A 25923-nucleotide genomic window follows, 5' to 3' on the forward strand; every position below is an offset into this window, starting at 1 on the left:
CCCTGCACTCAGGGCAGGTCTTCTCCATCTCTAACAGCTTTTTTTTCCAACTGCCCCCTTCGGTCATAGGGTGACCAGATGGCTTCCAAGCCCACTCCCCAGCTCCAGCTGCCCTCATTGGCTGTCTCTCTCCCCCCAGGACAGCATTCCATTCTGCTGCATCCCATGCTAGTCCGGGGTTAGGGTTACCACATGCATACCACTGCCATCTACTGGATGCAACAGGGACTGCTCAACTGTGTGTCATAGGTTCATATGCTACTGCTAGCTAATGGGGATTCTCCTTTAGCTCAGATGGCAGAGGTCTGGGCTTCTAGCCTCAGTGTGATTACAGCAGAAAACTATAGTGCTAGAGGGTCCTCTACAAGCCTCCAAAAGATAAAGTCCATGCTCTAAGGAGCTTGCATGTCACTTTGATCTGTCTGGGGTCCAGTCACTGTGGGGTCTGGACACAAAACACAAGTTTAATCTAAGCTATTTACCTGGTCCCTCATCCCTGTAGTATCTGAGCGCCTCACAGTCTCTAGTGAATTTATCCCCATTGTGCAGGGGAGAAATTGAGGCCAGGAGAGACGAGGTGACTTGCCTGAGGACATGCAGGGAGCTCATAGCAGAGCAGGGACTAGAACCTGGGTCTCCTAAATTTAAAGCCTTTCAGGAAGAGGCTCTGTCCTGCTACCGTTCCTGGTTTTGCACCCTCCATGTAACCTTGCATGGTCACAGACCCCACCGCCGGCTGTTGTGGGGTGGGGTGGGGGCACACGCCCACTACTGAAAGTCCGCGCCCCGCTCCAGGGCCAGAGCGGGAAAGGAACTGGGCCCCCAGCTGCCTTCCCATGACATTGCCCTGGGACAGGGCCAGGCTCAGGCAGTGAGTCACCCTCACCTCTGGCCCTGGTGCCCGGGGGGCAAATCAGGCCATGAGCCGCCCCCCACCACTGCCCAAGATGGGGGAAGTGGCCTGGAAACTGCCCCCCCCCTTGTGTCCCGGGTGTGTGGGGGGTTCAGCTCGCTTCCCCCGGGGCTGCAGGGCTCTGGGCTAGGCTCGGGCCTACGCGGCCTCTCCCAGCAGCGGGCTAACGTAGGCAGCTCTCCCGGCCCCGGGGGGAGGTTCCCGGCTGGCGCCGCCAGGCGACTGCCCGGTTCCAGCAGCCCGCGGCCCACCCAGGGCACCGCGGAGCCCGGGCTCCCCCTGGCGGAGCCGGCGGGGAACGACACCGCCCCGCCCTGGGCCCGAGGAACTACAACCCCCAGCATGCACCGCCGCGGCCGCACGGCCTGCCGGGGCGGGCCGCTCCGCCGGGGCGTCCGGGACTACGGCTCCCAGCAGGCCGCGCGACGGGAGGGCGCCGGATATCCGGTGGGAAGGGAAGGGGGTGAAGAAGCGGAGTGGGAAGAAGAAGGTCTGGGGGGGCTGGCAAAGACGGGACCATCATGGTAAGAGGGGAGCACCACGGCGGGGCTCTATGGGGGGAATGTGGGTCTGGCTTCCCTATCCCTGGGGGAGGGGCACCCTTGGGAGACCCTATGGGGGGGGTCTGGCTTCCCTATCCCTGGGGGAGGGGCACCCTTGGGAGACCCTCTGGGGGGGTCTGGCTTCCCTATCCCTGGGGGAGGGGCACCCTTGGGAGACCCGGGGGGGGATGTGGGTCTGGCTTCCCTATCCCTGGGGGAGGGGCACTCTTGGGAGACCCTGTGGGGGGATGTGGGTCTGGCTTCCCTATCCCTGGGAGACCCTATGGGGGGGGGTCTGGCTTCCCTATCCCTGGGGGAGGGGCACCCTTGGGAGACCCTATGGGGGGGTCTGGCTTCCCTATCCCTGGGGGAGGGGCACCCTTGGGAGACCCTATGGGGGATGTGGGTCTGGCTTCCCTATCCCTGGGGGAGGGGCACTCTTGGGAGACCCTGTGGGGGGATGTGGGTCTGGCTTCCCTATCCCTGGGGGAGGGGCACTGCTGGGAGACCCTATGGGGGGGATGTGGGTCTGGCTTCCCTATCCCTGGGGGAGGGGCACCATTGGGTGAGATGCGGGTTTCATCCCTGGGGAAAGGGGGACTATACAGGAGGGATTTGGGTCAGGATCTCCAGCCCCATGGTCTAAATTATACTTTGTCCTGCCAGAAGTACAGGGGACAGGACTAGATGACCTCTTGAGGGGGTGGGGAGAGGTACCACTGGTGGTTTCTCTGTAGGGGAAGGATGTGGGGCCAGGCTCCCTATCCTGGGAGGGGAAAGAGGGTGCACCATCGGGGTATAAGCTCCCCCACCCCTGCGGAAGTAGGGAGCAGTCCCAGTGTCTGAGGAGAGAGGCTTTTGCGGGATAAGATATTTGATAGGCAAAAGGACTGGAGGTAGGTAACAGAAGAAGACTGGGGCTGTTTCTGCAGCGCTGTAATTCTGACAGTGCTCTTACTGCCGCATGGGCTATGTATGGGAGTTGCTCAGCTGCTGCTGACAAGCTGCCATCTCTGGTGTGGGATGCAGTAAACTGTTTATTCAGGGGTCCCCTTGCCTAGCACCAGCTGATCACAGAAATTGTCTTCTGCTTTAAGGGGCGAGGGCAGGAGGCTCTGAGTTCTAGTCCCTGTTGTCTTTATGAATTTCTGAGGTGCCACGTGGTGTGGCATTGTGACAAGTGGGGAGATTTTAGATAATCACAGATTTGGGCTGATATTCTCATCCAACCAAGGGGTTCCTGGACCCGTTGAGTGGCCCCATCTGACCTAGTCTGGTTTAATCCAGGTGGCACGGGGGATTCATAATGATATCCAGACACTTTTGTGCCTAACCCAGTTGTTCCAAGCTGTCATGGGCTGAGTGAGACAAAGCTGTTACCATCTTGTTGGGATGGTCGCAAAAAAGCCACCAGCACATATGGGCTTGGCCCTGGAGATTGAGGACTGAATTCTGTGCGTGTAATTGAATTGCAAAAGTTAGAAACAGAAAAGACCTATTCGATTCTCCAGTCCATTTCCCTGCAAATGCAGGAGTGTCCCCTTCAGTCTGTCTCCTGAGGCCTTGACTAACAGAGTTTGAAACACCCTTAGCCAGTGATACTCAATAGGCCACCTGCAGGCCAAATGTGGCCCACAAAGGCTTCCTGGTTGGCCCTCCAGCCTACCTTAAAAAATGTTTCTAATTAAATTCACAAACAGTGATATGCTGCCTATCATTTGCCTATGACTTCATTAGTAACTTACTGGATCTTAAGTTCTCACAATAGCATTGGCTATGATTGCGCTTGGACACCACCCATTTTTTCATTAGTGATGGAAATGGAGCCAAAAATGAATGTGAGTGAGAATGAACGTCGCAAAGTTGACAGTGAAACCCAAGCTTTTAACCCAAGCTGGACAGGAGATCTTCTTTTTATGATGCCACCTCATTTAAACACAAAACCTTTGTGTTTAATGTGCTAAACCACTGCATCTATCTGTAAGGTCATCAGAGGGATAGCTCGTGGTTTGAGCATTGGCTTGCTAAACCCAGGGTTGTGAGTTCAATACTTGAGGGGGCCACTTAGGGATCTGGGGCAAAAATTGGTCCTGCTAGTGAAGGCAGGGGGCTGGACTCGATGACCTTTCAAGGTCCTTTCCAGTTCTAGGAGATTGGTATATCTCCAATTATTACCTTTATTAGTGTGAGGTACCACTTTGAATCAAAGCACCGTAACTTCCATAAGGCCTGTCCTCGTGACAGTGTTGCAAGATGTGACAAAATTGAAAATCTGACATCTTTATATCACACTTCAAATGTCGTTCTCATAACATCAGCGACTGTATAGGAAAAAGCAATAGCTGCTTCATTTCGGATAATGTTGGTTCTAGATTAAAAGAAAAAGCCTTTCCTGGATGCCAACCTTGTCAAGGAGTGCCATTGGGAATGCTGGAGGAGCTTTTTGTCAGAGATAAAAACAAAGATGACATTGTCAAATGTGTGAAGCAAGTTGCCCCTATCTGATTCCGCCGCAGTGTGAAGATTGGCGCTAATTTATGGGGATTATTTGTCAGCGTTGCTTTCTGGTTTCAAAAATGCCAAATATGTGTCTCTTGCAGTGGATGAATCAGGTCATTTAAGTGACACTGCCCATTTATTGCTGTTTGTTAGATTTTTATGATGGTGAAATTGTCAGGAAGAATTTTTGTGCTTAATACAATTAGAAACCTACACTACAGAAGAGAGCATTTTTTAAAAAGTAAAAGGCTTTTTTTTTTTCCTTAAAAAAAAAAATTAGGTCTGTAGAAAGTAAACTTGCCTGTTACATGACAGGGAAAGAGGAGAGCTTTGCTTCACATTTGGCAGTGATACACCCTTCATTAAAGACACTTCAGTGCATTATTCACCAGACTGTCCTCTGCAGTAAATTGTCTGGGGATTTTGGAGGGAAAAAAAAGGAGTATTGTGACGAGATGAGTGAACTACATATGGTCAACTTCTTGCTTACAACATCGTCTTTTTAAAGCTGTTTTACAAGACATTTCAGCCAAATACAGTGACTTGTTGCAGCACAGTGACGTTCACTGGTTAAGTTGGTGTTGGTCCTGCTTTGAGCAGGGGGTTGGACTAGATGACCTCCTGAGGTCTCTTCCCACCCTAATATTCTATGATTCTAGTGGGCACATGTTAGAGAGGTTTTGTGCACTTCAAAAAGAAATAATAGAATTTCTTTCAAAACAAGACCAACAAGGCTTGCGAGTTCTGGAATTTATGAATGATGTCCCCTCTATGTCACAGGTAGCTTTTCTGTGTGATAGTACTGATAGATCCCAGGCCATGCAAACAGTGTCAGGGATTTGTTTGCAAAAGTGTACACCTTTCAGAGGAATCTTGAAATCTCTCAGACAAACGTAACAGGAAAGATGTTGCACTTTTCCACATGCATGTTGTTGCTACAGATGAAAATGATGCACGAATTCCTAAACCAACTGATTGAAAATTTCAAAATGCGATTTGAGAATTTTAAAATTCAGAAGGATTTGTTTTTATTTGTTTGTGATCCATTGTCTCTGCTGTTGGACTTTGCCCTTCTGAAGCAAAGAACATTCTTGATTCAATTGATGAAGATGCCTTTCAATTAAAAAAAATTTAAATCTCTGGAGCTCAGATGTCTTGAAGGCAAAATTCAGAGAAGTGGGACTTTGTGGTTTCTAGTTTCAATTTGCTGACCAGTTTCAGAGTAGACAGAATCTAGCTGTCTATCTTTTAACGATGTTTAGATCAACGGACCCCTGCAAATCTGGATTTTCTAGCATGAACTTCATAAAAAACCAGCACCACAGTTGCTTGACATGAGCATCTTCACCAATGCATGCACCTTGCCCTGACCTCCCACAAACCACTCTTCACGCTAATACTTACGTTGCAGTCAAGGTCTTTATTGGCAGCTGAAGTTTTGTTTGCTTTTTTTTTTTTGTCAGCCTTCTGTGCAAATGGCCCGCTTCTTGTTATACAATTCTCAAATCAGCCTCCAGGTCGATCTAATTGTGTATCACTGCCCTAAGCCATGTGGCTTCCACCACTTCCCCCAGGGAGGCGATTTCACAGCCTAGCAGATCTTATGGTTGGAAAATGAATCCTGCTGAGAGCTGCCTGATGCTCATGGCAACCCTCAGAGCTGTTGAAATGCATGTGTGTTGCTCTGCAGCTCGGTGCACAGGGCGCTGGCATGTGATGTGGGTTTGACTCCCTGCTCTGCCTGCTTCAGAGCAGAAGTTTTCATCCCAGGTTGTTCCAAATCAGACCTGGTAGGGAGTTGAACCCACATCCCAGGGCAGGGCCTGAAGCACCCAGCTGTAGCCAGTCTTTCTGACCCAAAAACCTTCATGACAAAAGTTTATTGGAAGCCGATAGGTCTTTGCGAAATGTTTTGGCTTTGATGAGATCTTGTTTTGGTGAATTTGTTCTGGCTAGCTCTAACCCTGACACGGAGTCTGCGTGTTTCCTTTCCGTTAACTTCCTGGCTAATGCGCCAGTTAGTCCCCTGCCCAGCTGCTGCCCATCCTGTACATCCTCGGGGGGGTCACTAGAGTGAATCAGACTCCAGGGCCCTCGGCCTGGCATTTCTCCCCCGCCATAAACTCTCTCAGGACTGGGAACAGTTCAGCCCTCTCAGCTGTGGTGGGATCTGAGACATCCTGTCCTGGAACAGTGGCAGGAAAAACTCCCCATTCTGATCCGTTTTCTTGGCTGCCCGGCCCTTTGCTCCGACACAGACAGGTCCTAACACACCCAACACAAGCTCAGAACCAAATCTCTTGGTTACAGAACAAGCCCACTCCAATGTTTGCTGGGGGTGGGAGGGGAGAATCTAATTGACAGTGTTACTGTCTGTTGTCAGCTAGAGATTCTCTGTCTGCCCACCCCTCTGAGTTGTTGTTGTGTTGAGCAAAATCAAGGATGTTCTGAGCCTAGTAAGTGGATGAGGAAAACTGGGGGTGGGCTGGTGCCAGTCCCTTCGCCCTGGTGGGAGTGAACTGTGCAAGTAATGTTCAGTCTGAGCCCTAAGGCTCCTGAAAGAGAGAGGTTTTCTCCCTTGTTGCCCTTTGTAAGAGGTGTTTGACACAGATAGGGGCCTGTAAGGATGCAGGACTCACCCCTGCGGCGCCCCCTGCTGGTCTCTTCTGGGAATTAGCTCTGCCAGCCTTGGAGCATCCTCTGCAGGCTGGTATCCCACTTCCGCTTGACCGCCGTGTCCCTCCCTGGACTCTGGTGCCCTGTTATCTGGGGTGCTGCCCCCTGGCAGTAACCCCTCAGTCTCCGGGTCTCCCCTACCCACTATCCCCACCTTGCCTCAGTCGTAGGCTACTGCCAGTCACCAACTAGCCACCGGGCCCTGGGGCAGACTGCAGTGTCAGCCACTCATCACAGGCAAGGTTGGGTCTGGACCTGCTGCCTCTCTGCAACAAGGCCCTGCAACCTGGCAAGTTGCCAGCCTGGAGCTCCCCAGCCCCTCTGGCCTTTCCCCAGCCCTGCTCCTCTCAGGTACTCCTCTCAGGTCCCTGCAGCCGGGCCCGTCTCCCTCTACAGCTAGAGAGAGACTGTGTGTGCTGGCTGTGGTCTGTTTAGGGTGTGGCTCCCAGCTGTGCCTACTTCCCCAATCAGCCTGGGAACTGCTTGCCCCAGCCACAGCCCTCTGCTGGGCTGTTCTAAGCCCCTCAGGACAGGAGTGGGTGACCACCCTGCTACAGGCCATATGAAGCTCTCACACCTGATGTGATGTGTGGCTATAAAGGGAGGTCCCCTCAGAGTAGCTGCCCGGTCTCTCTGCCCTTGATGTTGCTAGCAATCGTCTCAGCTTAGACCGTGGTGGTCAGTAATTGTCGGGACACAGAGGATGTACCAGCACGGCTGCTGATAGGTTGAACTGGGGTATCTGAAGCTATCAGTTCATAGAATCATAGAATATCAGGGTTGGAAGGGACCTTAGGAGCTCATCTAGTCCAACCCCCTGCTCAAAGCAGGACCAATTCCCAACTAAATCATCCCAGCCAGGGCTTTGTCAAGCCTGACCTTAAAAACCTCTAAGGAAGGAGATTCTACCACCTCCCTAGGGAACCCATTCCAGTGCTTCACCACTCTCCTAGTGAAAAATTTTTTCCTAATAGCCAACCTAAACCTCCCCCACTGCAACTTGAGAGCATTGCTCCTTGTTCTGTCATCTGCTACCACTGAGAACAGTCCAGATCCATCCTCTTTGGAACCCCCTTTCAGGTAGTTGAAGGCTGCTATCAAATCCCCCCTCACTCTTCTCTTCTGCAGACTAAACAATCCCAGTTCCCTCAGCCTGTCCTCATAAGTCATGTGCTCCAGCCCCCTAATCATTTTTGTTGCCCTCCGCTGGACTCTCTCCAATTTTTCCACATCCTTTTTGTAGTGTGGGGCCCAAAACTGGACACAGTACTCCAGATGAGGCCTCACCAATGTCAAATAGAGGGGAATGATCACGTCCCTCGATCTGCTGGCAGATCTTGGTTGAGCGTGAGAGTGCTGCCATATCCCTCAGGGAGGGGGAATTGGAGCTTGGGGAGCGATGAGGTTTGCTTGGCGTGGGATCGAAACCCAGGGCTGGCGCCGTTTGCTTGAGGTCAGCATCTCGGTGCAGAGATGAGGAGCAAGTGGCTGTTTGGTGACATTTCAGGGTTCTGCAAGCAAAGCAGAGTAGTAGGTCTGGCTGTAGGGGAGAGTTGGAGTTTGGAAAAGCCATTCAGTGCTCCCCACTGAGTAAGATCATCTTTCCTACCCTCAAACACAAAGCTTGGGTGAGTGGAGTGCTGCTGGAACTGGCCACCTCTCTGACCCTCCTGCTTGTTCTTCTCCTTGCTGAGGCCTGAATGTGGGACACAGGTCGAGATGGGACTCCTGGGCTCCATTCTCTCTGCCATTAATTCACTGACACACCTTGGACACATCGCTTCCCCTCCCCCTGCCATCTGTGGAATGGGGATGGGGCTATTTCAGCTAGCAGCATGAGGATTAGCTGCAGCGTGTGAAGTGGTTTGAGATCTTTGGATGCTGAGTCCCAGCAAAATTTAAGGAAAAACTAGCTTAAAATGCAGGGGGCGGGGGGCGGTCTGTGCAGTGCTGCCTCTCTCCTGCGTTTTGTCCGCCTGCTGTCAATAGTCTGGAAATTCTTCCCCCACCCCCAATGGGTTCGTGTGCCGGCTCTGTGCTGGAGCCATGCCAGCTGCTCGTCTGAATTTCCTCTGACCAAGCCCTTTCTCCTGGCTCAGCAGAATGCAAGACCTTGCAGGCTTCTTGGACGACTCATGCCCTTCCCTGCTTAGCAAGGCCCTGCAGTGTAGTGAGGCAGCTCCTCTGGGGAGGAACCATCTGCTGTGACCCCTCCGATAGTGCTGCTTATTCATAGATTCCAAGGCCAGCAGGAACCGTCGTGATCATCTAGACTGACCCCGTGGATAACCCAAGCCAGAGAACTGGCCCAAAACAGTTCCCAGAGCAGATCTTTTAGATGAACATCCAATCCTTGATTTAAACATGGTCAGTGCTGGAGAATCCACCATGACCCTTGGTGGGTTTGTTCCCATAGTTAATTACTCTCCCTGTTAAAAATTGACACCTTTATTTCCAGTCTGAATTTGTCCTGCTTCCACTTCAAGCCATTGGATCGTGTTAGACCTTCCTCTGCTAGATTGAAGAGCCCGTTATTAAATATTCGCCATGTAGATACTGATTGAGTGGGATTAAGTCACCCCTTAACCTTGTCTTTGTTAAGGTAAATAAATTGAGCTCCTTGAATCTATCACGATAAGGCAGGTTTCTAATCCTTTGATCATTCTCGTGGCTCTTCTGTGACCCCTTTCCAATTTATCCACATCCTCCTTGAGTGGTGGGCACCAGAACTGGACGCAGGATTCCAGCAGCAGTCAAACCAGGGCTAAATACAGAGATAAAATCACCTCTCTGCTCCTGCTCAAGAGTCCCCTGTTGATGCATCCCAGGATCACATTTGCTCTTAGCCACAGGGTCTTTGTGAGCTCATGTTCAGCTGATCATCCACCACCACTTCTGAGTCGCTTGCTTCCCAGGATACAGTGCCTGGTGCTTAGACCCCAGAGGAGCTTTGCAAGCAGTGATCTCTCTGGCTAGGATGTGAGGCCTCAGTGTTATGGTGGGGTTCCTGGTGAAGGAAGGAACCCTCAGAAAGGGAAGGAGGATTCACACAGGCCCAGCTTATTGCTCTGACATGAGAGACAGGCTGGTGGGCTCAAGTGGAGGAAGGAGGAAGTGGAGGAAAGGGGCTGGGACCAGCGGGGGAATGGACAGAGGAGTCGCAAACTGTGCCTGTGACTTCTCCTGCTCTGGGGCATCCCTGCGTCGACACCGCCTCCTTTATCTGTTCCTCACACAGCCCGGCAGAACGGGTGGGGTGGGAGGAGGTGCAAGACATGTTGTCTTTATGTGCACAGCCATGGGAGGCCAGCGGGTGAAAGGGCCCCCAAAGTGGGGCAGGTTGGGGGAGACGCCCACTGAAGATGCCATGTTCGAAGGCAGTTCTGCACCTCTTTCCTCTGGGAGATACCTTGGTGATGGGGAGATCTGCCCTGTCCTGTCCCCCACCGCCTGATTCTTGCTGTGCCGACTGCTCACTAAGGCACAGCTGTGTCTGCAGAGGGCACGTGCCATGCTGGCGTGCTCAGACAGACCCTCCTTCCAAAGTGTGCTGTGTCCACAGAGAGGCAACGGCTCCATCTTCTTGAAGCAGCAGCCCCCAGACTCTGCCCCACAGCTGCTGCTGCTTAGCAATCATCTTTATTACATGCCTAAAGACCAACCAAGATGGGGCCTCGTCATGCATGGCGCCGTACATACGGTAGTGGACCGCCCTTGTCCCGAAGAGCCGGCAATCGAAATAGACCAGACAGAGCCGAGCCGGGAGGGGGTGTGTGTGAATGAAGCGATGGCAGCGATGGGCATGTCGGTGCCATGACTTTATTTTTGGGTGGGATTACTTATGGAGGGAATCAGAGCAATGGAAAGAGGAGAGGGACAGCACAGGGGAGAACAGGGTGAGTGGGGCTGAGGGGAGGGGAGGGGGTTGGAGCAAGCAGCCAGTGAGCACAGGGCAGAGGAAGTCTAGCTAGTCACAGAATTTTCTGTGGTTCAGAGTAAAGGTCCCTGCATTGGTGGCTCCAGCTCCAAACAGCTGGGCTCTCTGCTAGCTGACGTGAGTGGGAGGGGAGGCACCACCCTCCCAGGAGCCTGCGGGCCGGGCCCTGATTCAAGCAGCAGTGTCCGGGGGGGTGTGGTGCCAGGGTTGGGGAGGGCTCGGTGGGACGCCCGTAACCCTGCCTGCTCTCTGTGCAGATTCGCTTCATCCTCATCCAGAACCGGGCCGGCAAGACGCGCCTGGCCAAGTGGTACATGCAGTTCGATGACGACGAGAAGCAGAAGCTCATCGAGGAGGTGCACGCCGTGGTCACGGTGCGAGACGCGAAGCACACCAACTTCGTGGAGGTAAGGTGCCCCGGCATGCCGAACGGGCAGCCGACCGACGCCCCAGCCTACGCTGCAGAGCCTCCGAGGCCGGGGCAGCTGTAATCTTGTCCTCTCTGGTACAACCCTTCAATTTATACCAGCCCTGGATTTGGAGATCTCCATGGCTGAGCCCTCTGGCTGCTGGGTCCTGCTGTGGCTGCAGCCTGTGGGTGGCCCTCGAGGCCGTATGCTCATTATCCAGTCGAGGGGTGGTGGATCACTGCAGCTAAAAACCAGCCATCAGCTGCTCAGCCCCTGGTCTCCTTGAGCGGGGAGACAGCTCGTCTGTTTGAGGAAAGCCCAGCCAGTTGCGTAGGGATTCACCATTCTCCTGGTATCTCTCCTTCAGCCACAAGCTGTTAATGCCTCATCTCATTGGAGTCGCTCCGATCAGCCTGGGGGGCAGCAGGCCGATGCTGAGCTGCCGTGATCTGATGACATGGATACGGAGGAAGTGTGGCCTACTGGGTGGAGCACTGGACTGGGACTTGGGCGGAGGGGGATTTGAATTCTATTCCTGGCTGTTCCCCGGCCTGCTGCGTTATCTTGAGCAAATTGCTGCCCCTCTCTTTGCCTCAGTTTCCCCATCTGTAAAATGGGGCTAGTGATTCTGCCCCTCCTTCATAAAGCACTTTGAGGTCTAAGGGTGAAAAGCGCTAGACGTGAGCTAGGGATTATTCTATAGACTTGGGTATCGCTGGCGATACGGGTGACCCCTCGGGCTGTGCTGTCTCCGACTGGCTGCTCTGTGCTCCAGAAGGGGGGCTAGCAGAAGGTGAGCGGGAGTGGGGGGGCGTTGTTTGATCCAGGTGCATCTCGGTGGGCAGCACAGACATCAGCTGGTCCTCTTCCTCTCTCTTCCAGTTCCGGAATTTTAAAATCATCTACCGCCGCTACGCGGGGCTGTACTTCTGCATCTGCGTGGATGTGAACGACAACAACCTGGCCTACCTGGAGGCCATCCACAACTTTGTGGAGGTGAGCCCTGCCTGCGGCCTCTGCCCTTCCCTTAGTATGACTCAGTCGAGCTGTCTTGTGACCTGGTCCTTTGTGCCAGCTCCTCAGAGGGACGGCAGCCCTAAAAGGACCGTGAGCTGCTTTCAGCAGCCCCTCTCTGTGCTGGCAGGACAGTCAGGAGTTCCTGCCTCTCTGATCTCAGCTGTGATGGGACATAAAGATGGTGCCTCGTCCTTCAGGTAGACTGGGGACTGTGCGTGTGTTAAAGGGGGGTCAGGTTTGCAGATTCCACTGGCTGCAAGGGATCTCCTTTGGTGACCATTTTCTGAGGCAGAGGCATATCCCACCCAGGCAATGGTCTGAACTATTGCAGCGGTTGGAAGCTGAAACTAGAGGAAAGGTTGACACTATTGGAACAAGTGACCTGGAGACAGAGTAGATTTTCCATCCCTTAGAGTCTTAAATCCAGGCTGGCTGTGTCTTTCTAAACAACCTGGGCTGGCTCAGGCAGGGATCCTGTGTTGGATTCTGTGGGCTGTGCTATGAGGGTGATCAGACCGGACAATCACAATGGTCCCTTGTGGCTTTAGCATCTCTGACCAAAAGGTGGCATGGCTCCCTCCTTCTCATGGTCTCTGAAATCCAGCTCTCCTTTCTCTTGGCCCAGGTTTTGAATGAATATTTCCACAACGTCTGTGAACTGGACCTGGTCTTCAACTTCTACAAGGTGAGCTCAGCCCAGCGGGGAGGGAAGCAAGGGGCCAGTCACTCTGTGGTTCCATGCAGCTGCTGCATAACATGGTCTCGTGTCAGATGTACCTACAGGCTAGGGGACCGTACTGTGGGAAGCAGTGACTCTGAAAAAGATTTGGGGGAAGGGAGTGGATAATCAGCTGAACATGAGCTCCCACTGCAATGCTGTGGCTAAAAAGGCCAATGCAATCCTTGGATGCATCAACAGGGGAATCTCAAGTAGGAGTGGAGAGAATCCTGTTTCTATGAGAAATTATTTTACTTCTGTATTTGGCCTGGTGCCACCACTACTGGAATCCTGTGTCCGGTTCTGGTGCCCACAGTCCAAGAAGGATGTTGATAAATTGGAGGGGGTCAGAGAAGAGCTGCGAGAATGATTAAAGGATTAGAAAATATGCTTTATAGTGATGGATTTAGCTTAACAAAGCAACTGTTAGACAGGGATCAAGTCACTGCCTATCAGTACCTACGTAGGGAACAAATATTGAATAATAGGCTCTTTAGCGTAGCAAGCGAAGGTCTAACATGATCCAGTAGCTGGAAGCTGAAGCCGGACAAATTCAGACTGGAAATTAGGTGTAAATTTTTAACAGAGTGTCAATAACCACTGGGACATTTGATCGGGGTCGTGGTGGATTCTCCATCGCTGACAATTTTAAAATCAAGAGTGGGTGTTTTTCTAAGAGATCTGCTCTAGGAGTTATGGGACCTGTGCTACACAGGAGATCAGATGGGATGATCCAAATGGTCCCTTCTGGCTGCAGAATCTATGAATCATTGCTGCACTGAGCGTGCTTGGCCTCCCCGTCTCCTGGGTAGGAGGGGAGGGAGGTTTAAACATTCAAAATATAACGTGTTAAATTGACAGCCCTTGTCCCTGGTGAGCCTTCCAGCTTCACAGGGCAGATCCCATGCAACCCTGTGGCATTCCAGTAGATAAATCCCCCCTGTGGGTTGGGGGATTTTAGATGGCTGGAATGTAGCAGGGAGAGGTTCAGCATGCTGGTCTCTATTTGATGGCTATGGGTCCGCTTGCCAGGCCTCAGTACTGCGAGGGTCCTGCTGTGTCACGGTCACTCTGTTGATCTGGGGGAGGACACGGGTGCCAGTCTTTTTACCCTCCCGTGGCACTTGGGACGCAGCAAGTGGCAGAACCAGTCACAGCGTTGTTCTTGGGAATGCGTTTCAGTGCCACTTGATGGACGAACCCAGGTGCTGAACACCAGGCTACCGGTGTGCTGAACACCAGGCTGCCGGTATGCTGCAGAGTTCCCCAGAGGGAGAGGCAGTGCTGAGGCTGTCCTCAATGCGCCTGGCTCACGGGTGGTCTGTTCTTGCGGCAGGTTTACACCGTGGTGGACGAGATGTTCCTAGCCGGCGAGATCCGTGAGACAAGCCAAACGAAAGTCCTGAAACAGCTGCTTATGCTGCAGTCCTTGGAATGAGAGAACTGGATCCAATCGGCCCCATCCCCTACCCTGCCCCGGGACTCCTTGCACCCAGTCCCTGAATCAGTGACTGTCTCAGAGCAAATTTAGCCACTCTCCATTGGGGTGAAGGGATGCCCCCTCAAATGGATCAGAACCACAAGTTGAAAATTTCAGTCCCACCTCCCCCATGCTCGAATGCAGCAGCTGAGATCCCAGGTGGGTGGGTCTAATGGGAGAGAGCGACTGTATTTAAAAAAAAAAAACAACCAACCTTTTTGGGCCCTGACATAACCATCCCCGAACCTCTGTGCTTTCCCTCCATATAACCAGCGCGCTGTCTCCCCCCCCCCCTCTGTTCATGTCAGTGTGTGTGCTGAGTCTGCACTAGAAGTGGGACCACAACTGTGTGTTATCCATTGGTGAGTGGCAGCCATACCATATGGCCAGTGATGTATTGAAGTAAACCATCTGTGAAACACTCCTTCCTCTGTGGTGGTCTCTGAAGGGCCCTGCAGAAGCTGGAGGGAGGGAGGGAGTGGGGGGCGGAGTTCTTGGAGATAGATTTGACATAAGAAGCAGCAAAGAATCCTGTGGCACCTTATAGACTAACAGACGTTTTGCAGCATGAGCTTTCACAGGATTCTTTGCTGCTTCTACAGAACCAGACTAACACAGCTACCCCTCTGATATTTGACATAAGGCTCTGAGGTGCATGCAGGAAACTCCTGTTGGGTGTTGCTGTCCAGCATTGGGAGCAGATCATGTTCTCAGCGAGCTCGGTGTCCAGTGGCCTCTGGTATTCCCCACTTTCAGAGCCTCTGCCAGTTCAACAGCACAGCCAGTCACCAGAGCTGGTGGGGAAAGAGGTACATGGGGGAGAGGGTAGGTTTTCCCTCATAGAAAAATTTTGTTTTGACTAAATTTCGCATGGAAAATCTTGTAAAAAAACAAACAAACAAACAAAAACAACTATGTTTTTGGCCAAATTATTTCAATTCTGAAATGTTGCTGTGGTGCATCATGGGAGTTGTAGTTCAGGCACTTTTATGCTCCCATTCTCCCTATAGGCTGGACTCCCTGGTTGGACTGCCACTCCCATGATGCACCAGAGTCTTCCGTTTTGAAGGGAGGCAGTGCATCATGGGAGATATAGTCTGGCTGCAGAGCCCAGCCCATAGAGAACAGGAGCTATGATGCACAGTTGCCATTTCAGGACTGAAATATTTTGGCTGTAATACTTAATATTTTGAGCTAAGTGGATCTGGTCAGGAGCTGCTGTGCGACCTTCAGATGCTGCAGGGAGTTCACCATAGACACGGGGCTGTTGCTCTGATTGGCTTTCTCCAGAGCTTGGACTATCTACTGCTGAGGAATTTACCCTGGTGTCTCATGAAAGAGGCCACTGGTGCCATTCTCAGTTAGGAGCAGTTGTGTCCCCTTGGCGTTGTGCCCTGTTAGGGCTTTTCTCTCATGCTGTTTTCCTGGAGAACACAGGCTGTTTTGGGGCAGCCCGGAATGCAAGGAAAGGTCCTTTCTCCCTGGGGTGAGGCCCGATTCTTTTTAGGAAGGTCTGTCCTCTCACCATGCATGAATGTTGCAGTGAACCACTGCCCCATCTCAACTGGAACCATGTTGGGCTAATAGATCATTGGTTCATTGGTCCCAGGATCCTGTATGACACTTGTAGATCCCTCTAGGTAGCAGCCTGGTATCCTTGCTCCTTATGGGTCATGACTCAGTCACTGCTCAGGATCTCATGGTGTGAGGAGCTGTATGAGTGCCACACCAAAGAGATGGTGCCTACCCTAAATAATAAAACCTAGCTCTTATCACCCATAGCTTTCAAATGAGGACAGTATCACCATCCCCTATTTTATAGAGCGGGATTTGGCCCAAGGCCAGCGGCAGAGCTAGGAATAGAAGCAAGCTCTCATAGGTCCTAGTCTGGTGCTCTATCCACTAGGCATCACTGCTTCTCCCTAATTGCTATAGTAGTACCCTGCCTCCAGCAACAGCCGCTGGGTATGTTTCTAGTGGGGCCCACGAGGGTTGGTTCTTGGCCCTGCACTATTTAACGTTTTTATTAATGACCTGGAAGAAAACATAAAATCATCCCTGATAAAGTTTGCAAATGACCCCAAAATTGGGGGAGTAGTAAACAATGAAGATGACAAGTCACCGATACAGAGTGATCTGGATCGCTTGGTAAGCTGGGTGCACACAAACAATATGTGTTTAATATCCTATGGCTAAATGTCAATGTGGATATCTAGGAAGAACAAATGAGAGCTGTATGTAAAGGAGGAGAGAGACTATCCTGGGAAGCAGAGACTCTGAAAAAGGTAATCAACTGACCATGAGCTCCCAGCACAATGCTGTGGCCAAACAGGCTAATGCGATTCATGGATGTATAAATGGCAATTTTGAGTAGGAGCAAAGATGTTATTTTCCCTCTGGATTTGGCACTGGTGCAACTGCTGCTGGGATCCTGTGTCCAGTTCTGGTGCCCATAGTTTAAGAAGGATGTTGATAAATTGGAGAGGGTGCAGAGAAGAGCCACAAGAATGATTAAAGGATTAGAAAACCTGCCTTAAAGTGATAGACTCCGGGAGCTCAATCTGTTTAACTTAACAAAGAGAAGGTTAAGGGGAGTGATTTGATCCCAGCCTATCAGTGCCAACATGGAGAACAAATAAAAAGGTAATAAAGGTAATAATTGGAGATATACCAATCTCCTAGAACTGGAAGGGACCTCAAAAGGTCATTGAGTCCAGCCCCCTGCCTTCACCAGCAGGACCAATTTTTGCCCCAGATCCCTAAGTGGCCCCCTGAAGGATTGAACTCACAACCCTGGGTTTAGCAGGCTAATGCTCAAACCACTGAGCTATCCCTCCCCCCTTGCTTGCTTATTTATTTATTTATTTATTTATAAATAAATCAATCATTCATTCATTCATTGATAATGGGCTCTTCAGTCTGGCAGAGGAAGGCCGAGCATGCTCCAATGGCTGGAAGCTGAAGCTAGACCCATTCAGTTTTGGAAGTGAGGCGTACATTTTTAACAGCGAGACTAATTAACCATTGGAATGATTTACCAAGGATCACGGTGGTCTCCATCACTGGCCATTTTTTCTGGCTTGGATGTTTTTTTCTAAAAGATCTGCTTTAAATCAATCAGGGCAGTCCTATGGCCTGCGTTATCCAGGGGGTCAGGCCAGATGGTCACAATGGTTGCTTGGAATCTATGACTTGAGCTGGGATGCTCCAAAGGAAACAGAAGGCCCAGAGGAAGTTAATGCCACACCTGAGGATAGAGAGGAGCAATTAATCCCTGTGCTATGAGTGTTTAATCACATCTCTCATCTTCACATGCAAAACTAGATCTGTGAAGGGTCAGAAAATGCCCCAGACCCCCAGGCAGCGAATTCCACACGCTTATTCCTTCTCAAACAGGTGAATGCCCTCTACTATAACCATGTACCCGCTTGTTCTTATGTTTACATCTGTCCTACGATGCAACACCGGGCCCGGCCCTAAAACAGGGCTGCTCTGGAGAGATGGAGGCTGGCCCATGTGCCGCCAGCTAGACTTGGATCTTCAGCCACCAGAGGGAGCCCTTACTGTGTATTCTAACCATGTGTAAGAATGTTCCCTCCTAACTACTTTATTCTCCCCTTGGATCATGGCTGCTATCTGTGGTTGCTGGGATGAAACAAAGAGGGGGAAAGCACCGGATGATCAAGCAAAGCAGCCTGAGCATAAAATGGATTATTTACTTTATTATAGTTACACTGAGTACTGAGTGTCCTGAGAGCGGGACCCTTTAAGGCAGGGTGGTGCACAGTCCCACACTAACCGAGATCAGGGTCCCGTTGTGCCGGGTGCTGCACAGACACACAGTGACTGAGATCAGGGCCCTGTCTTGCCAGGTGCTACCCAGACATGCAGTGGCCAAGATCAGGGCCCAGTCATGCCGAGCAGCAGCCCAGACACACAGTGACTGTGATCAGGGCCCTGTCATGCCAGCAGCTGCCCAGACACAGTAGGAGACAGTCCATGGCAGACAAGAGTAGACAGTCTAAACAGACAAAAGGTGGGAGGAGATACTGAGGCACAGAGAGGAAGGGCCTTGCCTAAGGTCATTGGCAGAGCTGGGAACAGAACCCAGTGGTGCCTGGCGTCCAGTGTCCCAGCAATTGCCTCATCAACAGCAGGGCTGGGAGCCCCTTTGCTTGGTCCGTGTAAAACTAGCGTAGGCAGTACAATGGAGAAGAGACGGTTATTCACCGTAGTAACTGTTGTTCTTCGAGATGTGTTGCTCCTATCCATTCCAGTCAGGTGTGTGCGCCGCGCGTGCATGGCTCTTCGGAACTTTTTTACCCTAGCAACTCCGGCGGGCCGGCTGGCGCCCCCTGGAGTGGCGCCGCTATGGCGCCTGTTATATACCCCAGCCGGCCCGTCCGCTCCTCAGTTCCTTCTTGCCAGCTACTCCGACAGTGGGGAAGGAGGGCGGGTCTGGAATGGATAGGAGCAACACATCTCGAAGAACAACAGTTACTACGATGAGTAACCGTCTCTTCTTCTTCGAGTGATTGCTCCTATGCATTCCAGTCAGGTGATTCCCAAGCCTTACCTAGGCGGTGGGGTCGGAGTGAGACGTGGCGGAGTGTAATACCGCGGAGCCGAAGGCTGCGTCGTCTCGAGACTGCTGCACCAACGCGTAGTGGGAGGCGAAGGTGTGGACCGAAGACCAGGTGGCCGCTCGACAGATGCCCTGGATGGGAACATGGGCCAGGAAGGCGGCGGACGAGGCGTGCGCTCTCGTCGAGTAAGCAGTGAGGCGGCATGGTGGCACGCGAGCAAGCTCGTAGCAGGTCCGAATGCATGCTGTAACCCATGAGGAAATCCGCTGCGAGGAGACCGGCTCGCCCTTCATGCGGTCGGCGACTGCTATAAACAGCTGGGTCGAACGCCGGAAGGGCTTCGTCCGCTCGATGTAAAAAGCGAGCGCCCTGCGGACGTCGAGGGTGTGAAGCTGTTGCTCCCGAGGCGAGGCATGCGGCTTCGGGAAGAAGACCGGGAGGAAGATCTCCTGGTTCAGGTGGAAGGCCGAGACCACCTTAGGGAGGAAGGCCGGATGCGGTCGAAGCTGCACCTTGTCTCCGTGGAAGACAGTGTAGGGTGGACCCACTGTTAGAGCACGGAGCTCAGAGACTCGTCTCGCCGATGTGATGGCGACGAGGAAGGCTGTCTTCCAGGAGAGGTAGAGCAGGGAGCACGTGGCCATAGGCTCGAAGGGCGGTCCCATGAGTTTGGTCAGGACGAGGTTCAAATCCCAGGTCGGGGCAGGACGCCGCACCGGCGGGTACAGGTGGTCGAGGCCTTTAAGGAAGCGGGAAACCATCTGGTTGGAGAAGATGGAGCGACCTTCCACAGATGGGCGAAAGGCGGACACTGCTGCCAGGTGCACCCTCAAGGAGGAGACCGCAAGACCTTGCTCCTTAAGGTACCAGAGGTAGTCCAGGATGGTAGGGACAGGTACTACGAATGGATTGAGTTCTCGGCTATCACACCAGAGTGCGAATCGCTTCCACTTCGCAAGGTAGGTGGAGCGAGTGGAAGGCTTTCTGCTCTCAAGCAGGACTTGCTGCACCGCCGCCGAACAGTCCCGCTCTGTGTGGGTCAACCACGCAGGTACCAGGCTGTAAGATGGAGGGACTGCAGGTTCGGATGGCGGAGTCTGCCGAAGTCCTGGGTGATGAGGTCCGGCCATAACGGAAGGGGGTGAGGATCCCGAACGGAGAGCTCGAGCAGCAGGGTGTACCAATGTTGCCTCGGCCAGGCCGGAGCCACGAGTATGACGGTGGCTCTGTCCCTCCGAAGCTTCTGTAGCACTCTGTGCATGAGCGGGAACGGAGGGAAGGCGTAGAGGAGGTGAGTCTTCCAGGAATATAGGAAGGCATCCGACAGGGACCCCGGCGAGTGACCCCAGAACGAGCAGAACAGGTGGCACTTTCTGTTCGCCTTGGAGGCGAATAGGTCTATCCGGGGAAACCCCCACCTGCGGAAGATTGTGTGCACGATGTCGGGACGGAGAGACCACTCGTGGGAGAGGAACGACCTGCTGAGATGGTCGGCCAGCGTGTTCTGCACTCCCGGAAGAAAGGACGCTTCCAGGTGAATGGAGTGGGTCACGCAGAAGTCCCACAGGAGCATCGCTTCCTTGCAGAGGAGGGAGGAGTGGGCTCCGCCCTGCTTGTTCACGTAGAACATTGCTGTTGTATTGTCCGTGAACACTGTCACACAGCGGCCTTGCAGGTGGGTGCGGAAGGTGTGACAGGCCAAACGGATCGCTCGCAGCTCGCGGACATTGATGTGCAGAGCGAGCTCCTGGGGCGACCACAGGCCCTGTGTGTGAAGGTCGCCCAGGTGAGCTCAGCGCTCGGTTGGGGAGGCATCCGTGGTCAGAGTGGCGGATGGGCGAGGAGGGTGGAACGGGACTCCCGCACAGACGACCTCCGGGTCTAGCCACCAGTTGAGGGACTCGAGGGTTGGCCTGGAGACTGTGACCACCATATCGATAGGATCTCGATGCGGCCGATACACTGTCGCCAGCCAGGCCTGGAATGTGCGCAGGTGGAGCCGCGCGTACGCGGTGACATACGTACACGATGCCATGTGGCCCAGGAGGCGGAGGCAGGATCGCACCGTCGTGGTCGGGAAGGTGACGAGGTCCCGGATGATGGAGACCATTGTCTGGTGTCGAGAACGCGGCAGGCAGGCGCGGGCCAACGAGGAGTCGAGGACCTCTCCAATGAACTCCACCCGCTGCGACGGAATCAAGGTGGACTTCTCGGCGTTGATGAGAAGACCGAGTCGCCGGAAGAGGGACAGGATTTCTGTCAACTGGCCCATTACCAGCCGTCGAGACTGTCCGCGAACCAGCCAGTCGTCGAGATACGGGTAGATATGTATCTGACAACGGCGGAGGGCTGCGGCAACCACTGCCATGCATTTGGTAAACACCCTCGGTGCGGTGGAGAGCCCGAATGGTAACACGGCGAACTGGTAGTGGGCGTTGTTGACCACAAAACGGAGGTAACGTCGATGAGGAGGATAGATTGCGACATGGAAGTAGGCGTCCTTCATGTCGAGGGCGGCAAACCAGTCTCCCGGATCCAGAGAGGGAATGATGGTCCCCAGGGTGACCATGCGAAACTTGGGCTTGAGCAGGTATTTGTTCAGCTCTCGAAGGTCCAGGATAGGACGTAGCCCTCCTTTCGCTTTGGGGATGAGAAAATATCGGGAATAGAATCCCCTGCCCCGCCTGTCTTGAGGCACTGCTTCTATGGCACCCACGCTCAACAGAGTCTGGACCTCTTGTAAGAGGACTTGCTCGTGAGAGGGGTCCCTGAAGAGGGACAGGGAGGGTGGGTGGGAAGGTGGGGGCGAAACAAATTGAAGGCGGTATCCCGACTGGACTGTTTGAAGCACCCAGTTGTCCGTTGTTATTTGGGACCACGCCGAAAATAAATAGGAGAGGCGGTTGTGGAAGAGAAGGGTAGGATCCGGTAGGGAGAGTGATGGGCCGTCCTCGTGCGTCCCATCAAAAGGCCTGCTTGGACCCCTGAGGGGCCTTGGAAGAGGCCTGGCCCTGGTTACGCCTGTTGCCGGAAGGACGACGGTGATTTGGGCCCGGTCGCCTGCTATTGTACGGGCGGTAGCGTTGTTGATGGAAGGACCGGGGGGGTTGCTGCCGAAAGGACCTGCGCTGTGGAGCCGGCGTGTGCATCCCGAGGGTGCGGATGGCAATGCGACCGTCCTTCAGGGTCTGAATCCGGGTATCAGTTTTCTCAGAGAAGAGACCCTGGGTGTCAAAAGGCAGGTCCTGTAACGTATACTGCACCTCCGGCGGCAGGGTGGAGGACTGCAGCCAGGAGATGCGCCGCATCGTCACGCCGGAGGCTAAGGTCCGAGCTCCCGAGTCCGCGGCATCAAGGGCGGCCGTGATGGAGGACCTGGACAATTTCTTCCCCTCGTCCAACATCGCCGAGAACTCCTGGCGGGAGGCTGTTGGCAGGAGCTCTGTAAACTTCGCCAGGGACGCCATGATGTCATAGACGTACCTGGCGAGGAGGACCATCTGGTTGGCGATGCGCATTTGCAGGCCGCCAGCCGAGTAGACCTTGTGGCCTAACAGGTCCATTCGCCGCGCGTCCTTCGACTTAGGCGCAGGGGCAGGTTGACCATGCCTCTCCCTGTCGTTGACCGACTGAACGACCAACGAGTCCGGGGTTGGGTGAGTATAGAGATACTCGTAGCCCGTGGGGGGGACTGAATATTTGCGCTCGACCCCACAAGCCATAGGAGGGATGGACGCCGGCGTCTGCCAGAGTGTGGTGGCGTTCTTTTGTATTGTCCGTACGAACGGTAACGCCACTCGCACTGGAGCCTCCGCTCCGACGACATTTGTGATAGGGTCCTCGTCCTCCTGAACCTCCGCCACGGGAAGAGACATGGCCGTCGCCACGCGGCGAAGCAGGTCTTGGTGAGCCTTCAGGTCTATTGGCGCAGGCTCCTTGGTAGAAGCTCCGGCCACCGCCTCGTCCGGTGAGGACGACGAGGACAAGCCCTGGACGACGACCTCCGTCGAAGGACCTGCGGACTGTTCGTCGGCTGGGTTGGGCTGCATGGTCCTCTCGCGGTCAGGCTCGCGTGGTGGTGAAGGGGGCGGTCAGCTAACAGTCGCCTCTGGTACCCTGCGCTCAGAGGCAGGGGCTCTTGGGGGCAACGGCACCCCCTGAGACTCATACTGGGCCCATGGCACCCAGAATCCCCACTGCTGTGCCCCCTGAGGTTGACCGTGTGGGGTAGGCGGTAGGTGTCCATTGCTGTCCGCCGCGGAGGCGACCGACGCAGGGCGGGATGGCCATGGCGGTGCCGAGGCGCTGATGGATTGCGCCGTCGACTGAGGCAGTCCGGCCCCGGACGGTGCCGAGGATCGGTGCCGGTCTTCACGGTACCGGGATGGTGACCGAGACCAACGTCTGCCGCGGTGCCGGGAGCTCGACCGGTGCCGGGAGCTCGACCGGGATCCGGACCTGCGGTGCCGGGAGCGGCTGCGCGAGTCGCGGTGCTGGGAACGGTGCCGGGACGGAGACCTCCGTCGGTGCCGACGCGACGGCGATCGGGACCTGGTGCGACGCCGGGAGTGCGACCGGTACCGCGATGATGAACGGTACCGGGACTGCGACCGACGTCGAGACGGCGACCGGTACCGCGATGGCGAGCGGTGCCGAGATCGCGAGCGACGGGACGGTGACCTGCGGTGGGACCGGGAATGTGACCGGGAGCGTCGTCCGTGCCGTCTGTCCGGAGTGGGCGGCCGGATCATCATGGCCGGCTTTCCTGCCGACACGACAGCCCGCATCTATGAGCTGTATAAGCTCGCCCGCCGAGGAGCGTGGCGGTGCCGGACTCGACGGCCCTTGCGGCGCCAGAGTCAACGGCCCGGTGCACGTCTTGTGCACGGCCACCGCGGGGGCCGCAGGTGGCGCAATCGTCTTCGCTGAGTCCTCAGCGCAGGACTTAGCAATCGCCTTCGCCAGCTTGCGCTTCTTAGAAGGCGAGAGCGAGCGGTGCCGGGTCTTCGGAGCCGCTGGCTGAGGCTGCGTAGCCGCGGTGCCAGAGCGGCTCGGGGCCGCCGGTGCGCTCTGCACTGACGAAGTTCTCGGTGCCGGCGCGGATGGTGCCGGGGGCTGGAGCGATGCCTCCATTAGGAGCTGTTTCAATCTAATGTCCCGCTCCTTACGAGTTCGCGGCTTAAAGGCGGAACAGATAGAACACTTATCTGGTCGGTGGCCTTCTCCCAGGCAACGGAGGCAGGCGTCGTGCGGGTCCCCGATTGGCATAGGCCTCTGGCAAGATGCGCAGGGCTTAAAGCCCGGTGCCTTGGGCATGAGCCCGCACCGGGGGAGGAAAGGAAGGGGATACCCCCCTTAACCTTATCCTAAACCTAACTAACTAACTATCAAAAACTATCTACACTACGTACTAAACGAACTATATACAGAGAACAGTAGCGAGAGCTAGGGTGGTGGAGGACAGAGAGCACTCCACAGTTCCAACTGGCCGTCACGGGCGGTAAGAAGGAACTGAGGAGCGGACGGGCCGGCTGGGGTATATAACAGGTGCCATAGCGGCGCCACTCCAGGGGGCGCCAGCCGGCCCGCCGGAGTTGCTAGGGTAAAAAAGTTCCGAAGAGCCGTGCACGCGCGGCGCGCACACCTGACTGGAATGCATAGGAGCAATCACTCGAAGAAGAACAATCGTGCGCTGGCCTCCACCGAAGGATGACATGGCACCTAATGAGCGCCCTTATGTGCAAACCCCTTCACAGCACTCCTGCTGGCAGTCTCTGCTTTTCTTCCTGAGCCCCCTGCCAACGAGCCCCATCTTCCCTTTTCCCCCTTATCTCTCCTCTCATGCCCGGTGCTCCCTCCAGCTGCCACAGTGCCAGCCCCCCCGAAAGCTCTCATGTTCCTCAGAGCCCACATCTGCTGTCCTCCCAGCCCAGTCACATTCATTCCTATGCAGCGTGCCTGTGGGGGAGGACCATCACGTCTCCTTGCTCTGGCCCAGACTGCTCTGATCCCGCATTTTGATGATTCTCTGGCTGCTTCGCTGCATGCCCACCAGCAGGAGATCCTGTCTGAGGCTCTCCCCATGCATCAAGAGGTCTGTAAGGTCTCTGGAAGTCACGGAGCCATGAAACAGGTATCACATCTGTTCGCCTCTTAGTTCAGAGCCTGCTAGCGAATCCCCCAGGCCCAAAGTGTCCCAGAAGAGAAACAGGCCTGGGATGAGGGTCAGCCGCATGTCTACACTACAAACTTAAGTCCACATACAGCCACCTCAGTAATTGCTGCAGTTTTTCATGTCCACGCTACCCTCCTTCTGTCGTTGGTACACATCCTCACCAGGAGCGCTTGCACTGACTTAAGAGGGGCAGTGTGCGGGGCTCGAGCCTGGGCTCTCAGCTCCCCACTCCCCGCAGAGCTAACCAGCTGGAGTCTGGCTCCCATGGGGAGCAGGGAGCTGAGAGCCCAGGCGGCAGCTGGGCTCACAGCTGGAGCCCCCCACCCGCCCTGGTGACAGCACCAGCTGTGAGGCTGGGGAAGGGTTCACAGCAGGGAGCCTACCAGCCTTTCATGTCAATTTCATGGCTCCAGCTGTGAGCCCAGAGCTGCAGAGCCCAGCTGTGAAATTGACGAGAGTGACAGCCAACAGCCCAAGTAAGTAAGGCTGTGTCTACACAGACACTGCATTGCCCTAACTACGCTGGCAAAACCCCTACACCTCTGGCGGAGGTGAAGTTATGTCGCTGGTGTAGTAGGGCACTTACATGGGTGGGAGCAAGGCTGTAGTGTAGACATTGACATAATACAGTCAACGTAAGCTGCCTTTTATCGCCCTAACGCTGTACTGTAAAGACCACACCTAGAAATAAACCTTTCAAGGAAAGAGCCCTGGCCAACAGGATGTGGAGATTATGAGCCAGTGGCCCTGTGTGGACTATGACGCACAAGCGTGCTGGATTACCTGTGTTCACAGAGCATGCTGGCTCTGAGGAGGAGAAATGCCTTAAGCAAACCTTGCTCTCAACTGGCCAGGTTCTGGCCCTAAGGTGGCTGTTTTTTTTAACAGCGAGATAACAAACATACCATCGTTCTCTCACTGTAAAGTCCTCTACAAGGTACAGAATGGGGGACCCATATCCTGCCACGCA

The 25923-nt window shown here is 54.2% G+C and overlaps 1 protein-coding gene across 1 annotated transcript; it reads left to right on the plus strand.

Annotated features, from left to right (window-relative positions):
- Nucleotides 1-1348: 1348 nt before the first annotated feature.
- AP2S1 (adaptor related protein complex 2 subunit sigma 1) lies at nt 1349-14401 on the plus strand. Its single transcript, XM_044988989.1, has 5 exons — nt 1349-1437; nt 10825-10974; nt 11860-11973; nt 12620-12679; nt 14049-14401. Exons 1-5 carry the CDS (start codon nt 1435-1437, stop codon nt 14148-14150), a joined length of 429 nt encoding a protein of 142 aa, XP_044844924.1. The 5' UTR covers nt 1349-1434; the 3' UTR covers nt 14151-14401.
- Nucleotides 14402-25923: the final 11522 nt, after the last annotated feature.

The sequence above is a fragment of the Mauremys mutica genome, chromosome 15 (assembly GCF_020497125.1).
Source record: "Mauremys mutica isolate MM-2020 ecotype Southern chromosome 15, ASM2049712v1, whole genome shotgun sequence".
Lineage (NCBI taxonomy): Eukaryota > Metazoa > Chordata > Testudines > Geoemydidae > Mauremys > Mauremys mutica.